Source organism: Macadamia integrifolia, chromosome 13 (assembly GCF_013358625.1).
Source record: "Macadamia integrifolia cultivar HAES 741 chromosome 13, SCU_Mint_v3, whole genome shotgun sequence".
Classification (NCBI taxonomy): Eukaryota; Viridiplantae; Streptophyta; class Magnoliopsida; order Proteales; family Proteaceae; genus Macadamia; species Macadamia integrifolia.
Genome location: NC_056569.1, coordinates 5,378,358 through 5,389,921, shown reverse-complemented (window position 1 = coordinate 5,389,921; position 11,564 = coordinate 5,378,358). Strand labels below are relative to the sequence as shown.

General features: G+C 38.8%; 2 protein-coding genes, 1 long non-coding RNA gene and 1 other non-coding gene across 4 annotated transcripts; 1 reads left to right on the top strand and 3 right to left on the bottom strand.

The window, feature by feature from the left end:
• The first annotated feature begins 706 nt into the window (after positions 1-706).
• On the top strand, positions 707-2,878 carry LOC122060232. The gene is made up of 2 exons (XR_006134285.1): positions 707-980; positions 2,345-2,878. It is a non-coding gene; the product is annotated as an uncharacterized LOC122060232 (long non-coding RNA).
• Positions 2,879-3,519: 641 nt separating this feature from the next.
• On the bottom strand, positions 3,520-3,592 carry TRNAR-CCG. The gene has a single exon. It is a non-coding gene; the product is annotated as a tRNA-Arg (tRNA).
• An 867-nt stretch (positions 3,593-4,459) lies between these two features.
• Positions 4,460-7,088, bottom strand: LOC122060028 (patellin-4-like). Its single transcript, XM_042623162.1, has 4 exons — positions 5,692-7,088; positions 5,284-5,408; positions 5,051-5,195; positions 4,460-4,943 (listed from the first exon to the last, which is right to left on the bottom strand). The coding sequence occupies exons 1-4, from the start codon at positions 6,928-6,930 to the stop codon at positions 4,701-4,703; spliced, it is 1,752 nt and encodes a 583-aa protein (XP_042479096.1). The 5' UTR covers positions 6,931-7,088; the 3' UTR covers positions 4,460-4,700.
• Positions 7,089-9,209: 2,121 nt separating this feature from the next.
• Positions 9,210-10,986, bottom strand: LOC122060075 (protein LEAD-SENSITIVE 1-like). The gene has a single exon (XM_042623241.1). It carries the CDS (start codon positions 9,965-9,967, stop codon positions 9,317-9,319), a length of 651 nt encoding a protein of 216 aa, XP_042479175.1. The 5' UTR covers positions 9,968-10,986; the 3' UTR covers positions 9,210-9,316.
• Positions 10,987-11,564: the final 578 nt, after the last annotated feature.

The window sequence follows — 11,564 nt, the reverse complement described above, 5'->3', positions numbered from 1 at the left end:
GTGGAAAGTGGCATCGATGATTGTGGAAAAGGATAGCATGGTGGTTGTAAAACTACCGCCAAGGGTACTGGAATGATGGACACGTGGTTGGGATGCAAACCGAATGTGACAGTTGAAGGGTAATTGACATCCCCTCCGGCAACGGTGGGGGTGTTGAGACAGATTCTCAGAAGCCGAAGTTGCAGATGCTAAGTAAACTCTCTAAGCATCTTCGAGTAGCTACTGAGTGGGAGTAAAGCCTCTTAGTGAAGCATCAAATGGTACAGCTGGATCAGATGAACAATTATCCATTTCACAGCAGCCATATGTAGAAGAATGAATCCACATTTCCACATGAGCGAAAGACAATTAAATTTCCATTAAACCGACCATAGCCCATATCAAGGAGACATTTTAAAAATCCATACATAGCATGTAAAAATGAGAACAAGAACGTGTACTGCTGCAATGGAATCAGACTAATGGTGTTCAGTTTGAAATTGTCAAGGAGACAATGATGGCAAAAGGTCAGGAATGATGGAAGAGAAGATGGTTTAACGAAATTGCAGAGTCAAAATTACATTTTCGGGATTGATTCATTTGTGGTATAATGGAATGTTTTGGAGGAAGACTGAACAGGTGCCATCAGTTAAAACTCAGAATGTGTACATCTATGGAGAATTTTTTTTTTTTTTTTTTTTTTTTTCCGTAGAGAAAGAAGCTGGTTTAATGGTAACTTCTTGCTTTCCTTAAATTTCGATTGTTTTGGGTAGGAAAAGGGTAGAGAGAGAAAATAGATATAACGGACTCTTCTATTTTGTGGGATTTTGAATCGGAAAGTAGGGATGAGTGGTAAACGTAAAAACAGGGGAGACTATAACCACCAGAGTCCAGAACCGAAAGAATTGCAACGTACATAGAATTGTCATTCTCTTCGTGAAAAGAAAAAAAAAGAAGAGGGCAGGAAGGATCAGCCAAGAAGAACCGACCCATCATTTCAGGTACGCTTCCACTGCTTTCTCTTCTCTCCCTTGCTTCCTCTTGTGATGCTGGTTCTCAGTTTCGGAAATTTCACCATTCTACTCTCTAATTTTTCTCCAAACCAATCTCGATTGTTAAATATGGTGTTTATATGTTTTGATTTGAGTTAACATTGAAGACTTCCTGTAAGCTTTCTCGCTTCTGAAACCTGTTTTTAAGTCTATATTAGAAACTAATCGCTTCCATGATTTGAACTCAGGTTTCAATCCATCTGGAATTACTTTCGAAAAGCATAACTAATTTCCAACCTGATACTTTAATTTCTTTGAGGGTCTACAACTTGGTCCATCCTTATTAGTAACCTAGATTGGCTCACATCTTGGACATCATGGCCTAGTTAATTGATGGAAACTACGATTATCTAATGAACTGCACTGACCAGGAAGCTATTTGCTCTTCACCTAAGAACTCTTTGCGTTCGGCAACATGATATATGGAACAGCAGGATCAGTAGCAAAAAATTAACCCTTCATTGAAGAAATGGAGATCCATACATACCTTATACACACAGAGCAAGCAAATGAGCTTTGCGCGGGGGAGAGAATTTGGTTAATTAAGCATCCCATGAGTATTTTTGTTCCTTAATCTTTTTAGTCTATTTAGAGGCTGTCGATTTTTTGATAGCTAAAGAATAATTTGATTGCTTATTTGAGTGGTGTGAGATCTCTTTAACCCCCCACCCCCTGTGATTCCTTCTTTCACCCTTTCTCTCTCCTATTTTCTCTCTACTTCCATTGCAGGTCCTTGTTCTTACAGATTCAGCAAGCTTGATCTTCCAAGTTACAGGCCTGTTTCTTCTCTCTCTACTGTTCTCCTCTTTTATATATTATTCTGTTTTCTACTCTGCTTTTCTCTGATTTCAGCCCTTACTCTATGACTAATATTTTCTGTTTCTCCTCTTTTTCTGACCACTATAATCTGCCCAGAAATCTATCATATTGCTTCTCCCTGATTTCAGATATCAAAACCTTTTGTTTTCGGTTGAATATCTCCTTAAATCAACTCCATAATTCAGTTACATGTTAATCTACTGCTAAAAACCAGTCCTTTAATTTTGTGTTTTCCATCCTAACCTGGGTCTTATCTCAACAGCTGCATTGATCAGTTCTAGGATTATAGTTTAGAGGCTGCATCAGATATCTCTGAAAACCCAAACAGGAACAGCATCTGGAGCTCTGTTTCAGCATTCATAATATTTATCAATAACATTGGAAGCTCCACTTAAAACACTTTCTTTACTTTTGTGGTTGAATTAAAGATATAACATGATATGTTGCCCATGTTGATGATCATTCATTCCATGTTTTTGGCTTGTTACTTGCAGTGAGTATCTGTTTACAACTTGAAAATGGCTGCACACAAGATGATTCACCCCAAGGGGGCAACGGCTCATGTTTCGCCAATAGGTATTGCCAAGGAGATCTGCTATGGGATCATAGCCGCAATTGCCTTTGGTGGTGCATGGAAGTGGAAACAGTGGGAAGGTCAACGAGATCGTAAGCTATTTTATAGCCAATTAGAGAAAGGTGAGATCAGTATAGTTAAAGAAGATTAACTCTGCTTTCAACTTTGGAGCAGGAGAGAATAAATTTTTTGGTACTGAAACTTAAAAGCAACATTTTTCGATTACCCATTTCTCAATATAATGGGTTTCTGTTTCTTTAGAATTATGGCCAGACTGGTTTTTAATACTCAATAAAATGTATGTAATATTTGATGAGTAGAATATCTATCTGATTTTGACAAATATGCTTAACATACAAGCCATAGTTGTCTAGGCATCCCTGAAGCCAGCACTGGTTGATCCAATGTTGCAGCCAACAATGTTATGAATGATATGAGCTGCAGTTCTTGATCACCATTTGCCATTATAACTTAGAAACAGTGCAGCAATTTCAATACATTTCAAAATAGAATCGAGGTTATATTTCCATTGGAAAAGTGTTTCCTTCGCAGTTCCCTCACATGTGTGAGGATGAATGAAAACGCATGAGAAAGCATGTACAAATATGTAATTTTCTATTTTATGGGTTCAATGATACATTGTATGGTATCAATATCAGTCTTTGTCGATATTGATAAGGTTACAATTGATATTTTGACATTATTCCTGAAGTTCTATCAAAACACCAAAACCCATGGATGAAATGATTCTATCTTCATTGTGATGAAAACTAGATAAGAACAACTCAAACGAAGTGAAAAACATATGGCAACATGGTTTTGGGGGAAAGAGATTGCAACCTAATCTAGTGACTCGCATCAATATACAAAAGTGTGGGTCCAATAACAACGTATGCAGGGGCATATAAGCATATGTAAAACATTGGTTATAAATTCCGAAACATCTAATCCAGTTCATAGTTAGAAAAAAGGGAAATGGTACAACTTTTAAACAAAGAAATTTTTAAAACTCATTTTTACTAACAGAGATCCAGATAACCCATTTAAGAAATGGACTACAAAATTTAAAACCAAAGCACACACACACAAAAATTGCGATCGCGATGGGACTCGAACCCACAATCTCCCGCTCCGGAGGCGAGCGCCTTATCCATTAGGCCACGCGATCAGCTGATGCAGTTTACTGTATCCATTACAATTTTATCAATGTATTTAGTTTTGACAATTGAGTTTCATCTTCCGAGTGAAGAGCATAAAATCACCAAAACCCCCTAAATATAGAAGATAAGCGTGAAGGGTTGGAAGAATTCGAACAGAACCTAATGGGTTCTTTTGTTCCTTTTAATCTCGCCCGTGATCGACTCAGGTTTTATAATGTGAGTAATCTTCTTCTGTTCCACTATTTCGATCTTGTTACTGCAAATGTGAACTGGGTAATGTAAAGCTTGGCATCTTCTATTATTCTTCATGACTGAGTGTAGTCAACAAGTCTGTTCGCATGGTCCCAATCCTTAATTGCTTGAAATGTGAACATGACTTTATTGTTTGCTAGCGTGGTCTTAATTTACTGAAAAAGAAAAAAAGGAGAATAAGAACCAGGGGGGAAAAGAAAGGTAAAGGCTTGCAGGATAATGGGGAAAAAAAGGGTTTCTTTGTGATCCCAACTCTCTTCTCTGTTCTATTGTTTTGGCTGGATAATATGGTGGAATCTCTATTTGTTGTTTTATTACATCAACCCATCAAGGAGAACAATGGCTGTCTCCTTTTTAAAGCTTGGGATCTTTCATATCTTCCTTTTAATATATTTTCCTCCTCTCTAGGAGTAAGATATTTCTCCTTTCAGAAAAATTTTCCAATATTTTTGTTGTGATTCTTTTAGAAAAAATAGTTTTGCATTTGATATATCAGCCATTACTTTCGAAAAAAATTAGAGAAGTTTGCTTGAATGGATGAAATAGTTTACAGCTAAATTATATGATTTTATACTTGACAGCAAAGTTGGATGATCACCTAAACTGGTAAATAGATAAAGAAATAAATCAAGGACCCATAAATGAATTAATATTAATAAAAATGTTACACAAATAACTCTCATCTTTCTCAACTTGAACTCTCTAATAAAAAGTAAAACAGATATCAAAAAAAGCTTCAAGCCAAAGAAATAAAATAACAGGATACACTAATCCTGCTAAAAGAATGACACCCAACCTGACCTTTAAAGAATGTAAAGAAAAAAATCTAAATTAGATACATAACTATGTCTTCTTTTAGCATCTCTACTTGGTCTTGAATCGGAACAGTACTCGCTTCTTCCTGTAAGATCCATTCTCAATGGTGAGAACAATTTTCCCAGGTTCATTATTGCGGAAGGAGTTGCGGAGTGGCTCTTCATTTGCAGAGATCTTCTTTGGTTTCTGAACAATGACAGTGTAAGAACCCTCGTCGTCTGGGACAAATTCCTCCTTGTAAGTCACCTCCCAACCCAACACAGTCACGTCCCAGAGAGCAGTGGTACCAACCTGTTTATTAAACATTGATGGAATTAAGGATTTAAAATTTTAAACTACTAAGTATCCTTGAAAGAAAAACAGAGACATTATGTAAAGAATTTCATTTTTAATGGTACCTCTGGTACAGGGATTTCAACAGTTTCTGTTCCTCCACTCTTGACAGTGAGTTCAGAGACACTTCCATCTTCAATGGAGAACTCAGAATCGTTTTCCCTTTTCAGACCACCATACTGGATGGGGATATTCTCAGCAGATATGTACCTAAAAAGAAAGAATCAGATTGGTTTCATTGGCTTCTATTGGAACCTAATTCTGATTCTTATGATCATATAGAAGAAAAGTTACTTACTTGAGAAGGGTTTCAGAAACCATGGATGGGCGAGCAAAGACAAACTTGCTCTTGGTTCTTTGGGTTAAGAAAGGAGATAACACAGCATTGAAAGCATAGTACCAGAAAGGCACATTGATGAAGATCTACAACCAAAAAATGAAAAATTAAGAAATGAAAGATCTGCAAAACCCTTTCATCAAATCGATCCTTAATTTCAAAATACACTATTAAGACTCAAGATATGATATAGAGACATTTTTAAAGAAACAAAACGCAAGCTTGGGTTTTCTCATATTACTTAAAATTTTGAAATTTTCTTTTTCCTTTTTGTGATTCAAATATTATCAATGCACATTCATGAAACCAGAATGAAGAGGGATATTGTTCAAATAGAGAAAAGAGAAATGGCTTGGGAGAGATTCTTACATTTCTTGCGACGAACTCGGGGTAGTTATCTTGGAGGAGCCCAACAGCTTGCTTGGTGGCAATCCGAAGTTCCTTCTTTGAGGGTCCGGGGGTGTTCTTGAGATCGGTGATTTGAAGCAAGGAAGAGACACCATCTGGCTTGAAATCAAGCTTCTGGATGCCCTTCTCCATCAGCTGGAACCTCCACCTCAGGAACTGATTCCTTTTCTCCTCAGTACCAAATGTCGTCCGGTAAATCTCCTCATTCTGAAAGACACCATAAATGTTGTAACAAACAGGGTGTCCTTCACGATCAATGCCATTCATGTAAGCCACCGAGTTAAGATCCGAACCGAAATCCTCATTCAATATCAAATCGATATTGAGATCCTTCCTCCATTGAAGGGTGTTCTTCAACATCTCGAAGGCGTCATTGACCTTGAAATCCCGAGCCCTCAAGAACTTCAAGAGGATGACATCGGTGCCTTCTGCGCCTTTGCTGGATAAGAGAGGGACTCCCCAAAGGGAGATGTCCCTATCAACTTCTAGGGCTGTTTCTTCGGTACCCACATCAGGTTTCTTCTCTTCCACAGCTTTTTGGAGTGGTTTCTCATTGTCAACCTCTCCTTCTGTAGCAGATTTATCCTTTTCAGCTTCTTCTTGTGCAGGTTTCTCTTCTGCTTGCACTGCTGTCTCCTTCGATTGGCTTTCTTCTACAGATTTGTCCTCCTCTTTCGTCTCTTCCTTCTTAACATCCTCCTCCGCTTTCTCCACAGGTTTCTCCTCTTTCTTCTCTTCTACGGGTTTCTCCTCCTTTTTTGCCTCTTCTTCTGCAGGTTTCTCCTCTTTGCTCTTCTCTACGGGTTTCTCCTCCTCTTTCTTCTCTTCCTTTTTAGCCTCCTCCTTCTTAAAGAGCTTGTTTTCGAGGATTGCTTCTTCAAGCTTTGATCTCAACTCGATCAAGGCCTTCTTCTCATAGTCCTTAAGATCTGAGAGGAAATTGCTCTCCTCCTTGAAGGAGGAGCTCTTTGAAACAGCAGCAACAGCATTTCCATCTCTGGCTTTGGCCTCTGCTTCGGTATTCTTCTCCTCCACCTCTACTGTTTTGGGTTCATCAGCAGCATCACCCTCTGCAGCTTTAGCTGTCTCGACCGCTACGTGGGCGGAGGATGTCTCCTCCACAAACTTGATGGTCTGTGCTGGTTGAGAAACAGGAATTTCTTCCACTTGGGTCTCGTCGGTCTTAACCTCAGCCGTCATATTTGATGGTTTTTGAGTAAAAAATGACAGATTTTTAGATAGAAATGTGGACGAAAGAGGGAAGGAACTCACAGCCTCGCCTCTGTTCTGGGATTTCTTCTGGCTTCCCTGTTTCCTCTCTCCTCCTCCTGTTTTTGAGAACTGAGAAATAGAGTGGCCGGCTTTAACGGTTATATTTGCGAGGTGGGTTGGGGTTTGAAAGGTTGAGTTTCCAAAACCCACCAACGGTCACTGATCTGGAGCTACTGCATAGGAGCCGTTGGGATTCTCTCACAAGAGTTTTGCTAGGTTGGTGAGAGAGTCGTTAAAGGGCCTCACTCATCTATTTTTCGCCTTTTAGATAGATTTCCACCCAAACAGCTTAGATTCTCACCCATTCCAGGAAATCATTTTCTAGGCAATTTTTCATACCGTGAGAAATTAAAATCACTAATGGGCTCCCCCTTTAAATGGGCCTGGTAGCATGAATTATGAGACAATTCAATTAGAGGTATAACTAATCTGATCCATCTTTAATGCAATGTGGGGTGTTAATCATGTGTTTGGTTAATTTTAATGTGCATTATATTGCGATTCCTAATTGCAAGATCTCATTGAAAGATCAGCTATGTAGGAGAAATGCTTGTTTTAATGTAGGGAAAATGATGTACATCACTCTCCGTATGCTTCTCATATATACGAATCATGAGGCACGACCTCTTGTGTGCCCATTCGTTTGGCGTGGAAAATGTCATTACATGCAAACAACGTGTCGATCTCCTACCCTTCAGTGTTGATCTATTTACTAAGCTGGAAATGACCCTTTGGCCATTGGTCTTCGTTTTATTTTTCGTTCCATGTTAAACACATCATTGAACGATACACCAGCAAATGAGATAATAGAAGCTAATGTTTCAAGTATATATGATGGAAAAAAGATTTATACTTGGAGGCTATGAATTTGCTAAAATGGAGTCAGGTTTTTTGTATGGGAAGGGTTTCGCTGTTCTGAGTCTTATGACAGATCATGGTAGATTAGGGACACCAGAGGGATAGAAAGTATCCTTGGGAGGGTATTTTGGCCACTTCATGCAATAGAGAAGGAGATATTTATTCTATTTATTCCCTGTTTTTATATGTATAAAAAAAAAATGGTTCTTTATAAAATAAATGGTTTAAAGCCGTCATTTTGAAGCTGTTTAGGAATAGATTTCAAATGTGATTCAGTTTCCAAAAGGGCTTGGGCTCTCAGCCCAGGCCCATCTACTCGAGTTATGAGATGATACATTGTGGAATTTCTCAAATTGTTGTTAATGACTCGTGTGCCATGTGAAGGTGGTTGGTGGTGTGAAGTATTTTGTTCCCCTCTTCATGTTTGTGGGACCCTTTTGCCTTTTGCCTTTTGCCTTTTGCCTTTTGCCTTTTGCCTTTTGCCCTAAAGGCCTAACTCTCCCTCACACTGTTTGGATTGTTCGACTTTGAGGAAGACCGGTTTTAGAGGACCCACTAAGTTGTGTAGCCGTCCACAACGTTCTCCTAAGATCTTCTTTTCAGTTGTATTCTGAAGGGTTAGGATTCATTTCCCACATAATAGCCTGCCACTTGTTGCTTTCTCATTGCATGCCGATGTGGATCAATTTGCTTGGGGTCTGTTGATTAGTTGGCAAAGTGGTTGTCACATGGTGGGGTTCATGACATGTCACACATCTCATGTTTATATTCCAAAATCTATACAATATTACCTTGAGGTGGGTCATACAATTTGATTCGGGTCAGTTGATCACTAAATGGTATACAATCCAAGTTCCGGATTCAAGTTTGATCGGTAAGGCTCTGTACTGTAACGATTCTGTTTTTTTAACATGATTTTGGGGCTAGCACACTTTTTTGCATTTCTATTTTTTTGGAGTGATTCTGCATCTTAACTGTTGTATGGTAATCACAAAAAAAAATTGATTTTGTAACCTGAAAGAAACAGAAACATGTATGATTCGTACTTAACAGAATCGTTTCTGTTAGAAACCAATATATACATAAAGTGTCATCTTCACCATGGGTGTCAAAGTTGTGATTTTTAAATAAAATCTAAGGATAGTCAATGGTTTTTTAATAAATTCTAAGTTATGAAAATCATTATTACCCAAATAACTTAAGTTGAATGAGACAAATAAGAAAATCTCCATATCAACAACATGGTGTTCACTTCAAATATGAAATGATTGTCGAGTATTCAATCACACCCCCCCCCCAACCCAGTCTCAATGTAATTAAAATTTCCATAAACACAATCACCACTGACATGTTGGGAACCACAGCTTCCAACAATTTATTGATCAAAGACCACCCATGGAACAAGCCCAGTATCACATACATTGTTCATGAAAATCAAGTCTCACTTGCTGAGATCTTATTTTCTTGGTAGAAACTTACTGAGATCTTCCACTGCTACCTTCTCCACTTCCTTCCTCATGCCAATATCTGTAGCATACCGGATTCGACAGTAGAGCCCAATCCCTGTTGCTACTATCCCATACACATTGGTGGTAAGAAGGCACAATGGTGTTGCCAAGATGGCAGAGACAGACCCACCTATTATTGATGTTGCTTGACCACTATGGCCAATTGCTCCTTGTTCAACAACAAGCAGACTGGTCTTACAGTAAATTGCAAAATCTTCACAGTTGCTCTCGAAAACATTATAACTCCGAAAGCCATTGTTAAGCAGGTAGGTTGCTCGGTCGACTACAATATCATCTGGGTCTGAGACAGCAGTGGTGCATGTTCCACCCCGTGCTTTTGCTAGAAAGAGAACAGGATTGACACCATACTCGAAATGGTACAGGACCCCACCAGCGAGAAAACAATCTAGACAGGAAGAGACGACTCCATCACCTTCTGCTAGTTGTGGGCAAGTGAAGCAGGTGGAGCAGAGCTGATATCGGGCTGGTAAGGAGCTTAATAGAAGCGCATCCAGCACAGTTCCAGTCCCGACTTCTTGACCTTGTCCTCTGGTGAAATGGATTACCTTATCATTTCCAACATAGATGCCTGCATCCATAAGGATAAACTAGGATATTGTCTAAGCCTCAATATAATAGAGAACAACAGAGGAATATGATATCTATCATGCACCACTGTATATTCTAAGCATAAGGACCCAAGGATAACAGTGAATTAGAAAAGCATGCAAAGGATGAAACAATAAAGGGAGGTTAAAAAATACGATACTCGTTATCCATTTCAAGAATAAGAGTGCACAAACACTCATGCAGTCATGCTATAGCTCCATGGATCTAGCAGTAAACCATCTCATGAAAACTGAGAAGTCAGGAATTACAAGATTCTGAAGCCAAAAAGAACAAGCTTCCTGCCACAAAACATCAATCAGAATTTTACTGTTTTAGTTTTTTAAATTCAAAATATCGACTTTTACCACCATAAATTCTTAGAACCAACCATGACCATTCACCAGAATGGGGTTTAATCCTGTTTTGACTGTAGTATCCTGTATACACAAGGATAATCAAACCAAGAACATCATTTATGGTTTGGAATTGCCCACTAGTCTGCTAAACGAACGAATTCCATTTGTTTCTCATCTCACTCCCAACCGATAACATCACGCAAAACTTTAATTTGCAGGCGCAGCAATGAATGTAATACAGCCCCCATGATCCAAAAATGGTGCATGGCTATGTTATGCAGGAGCATCCAACGCTTCAAAGCATTTTGAGTTGTTATATGGATTATTAACCTTTTCTTGGACTACTTTAGATACACATGCCTAGGATGATCACCTGGTTGCCTTACCTTGTAGCCCACAGAGAGTGAAAAAATTTATATTTTTTCAGAGATGAAGGCCTCTCTATGCTTCCCAAGCGAAATCGAAACTCTAATCTCTCTCCATCTCTCTCAGACAAATTCCTTCGAACACAAAATGGGCAGCTTGGAGAAGGAGAGAACGACGACAGGATGGGCAGCGAGAGACCCATAAGGGATTCTATCGCCTTACACATACAATCTTAGGTAAAGATTGATTCAAATCTAATAGTAACAGTTTTAGTTTAAATCGTCTCTATAATCTCTTCTCAATCCTTCTCAAATGGGAATTTTTATTTTTTAAATTCTTGATCAAAACAAACAGAAACACAGGGCCAGAGGACGTGTTCATCAAGGTGATATGAGAGGAGGAGGGAGAAGAGATCAAGAAAGAAAGGGAACGAGAGTGAGAGAAAGAGAAAGAGAAAGAGAACGAGAAAGAGAAAGAGAGAGAGAGATCTTCGTTTACCTTGAAGATGGTAGATCGAAGATGGTAGACAAGAAAATTTGTACCGAGCAGAGCTTCTCGCCTCTCGCCTCCTTCTCGCCTCTCGCCTCCTGCAGGTGAAAATGGGGTTAGGGTTCCTTGAAACATAACAAAGTTATGTTTTGAGGGTAATTTCCCCATTTACCCTTCATAACTTATAAGTGATACCTATTTCGGCGCGTTTTGCTCAGAATGAATTCTAAAAGTGAAAAGCAAGTATTTTATGCTCCAAAAAATGAATTCAAAAGTCTCATAAGTGCCCCGTTCATTTCAAAAAAACAAGAAATTGAACCGGGCTTTCCATACAGGTTTTACCTCATTTCTGTTTCAAAAAAATAAAAAAACATCA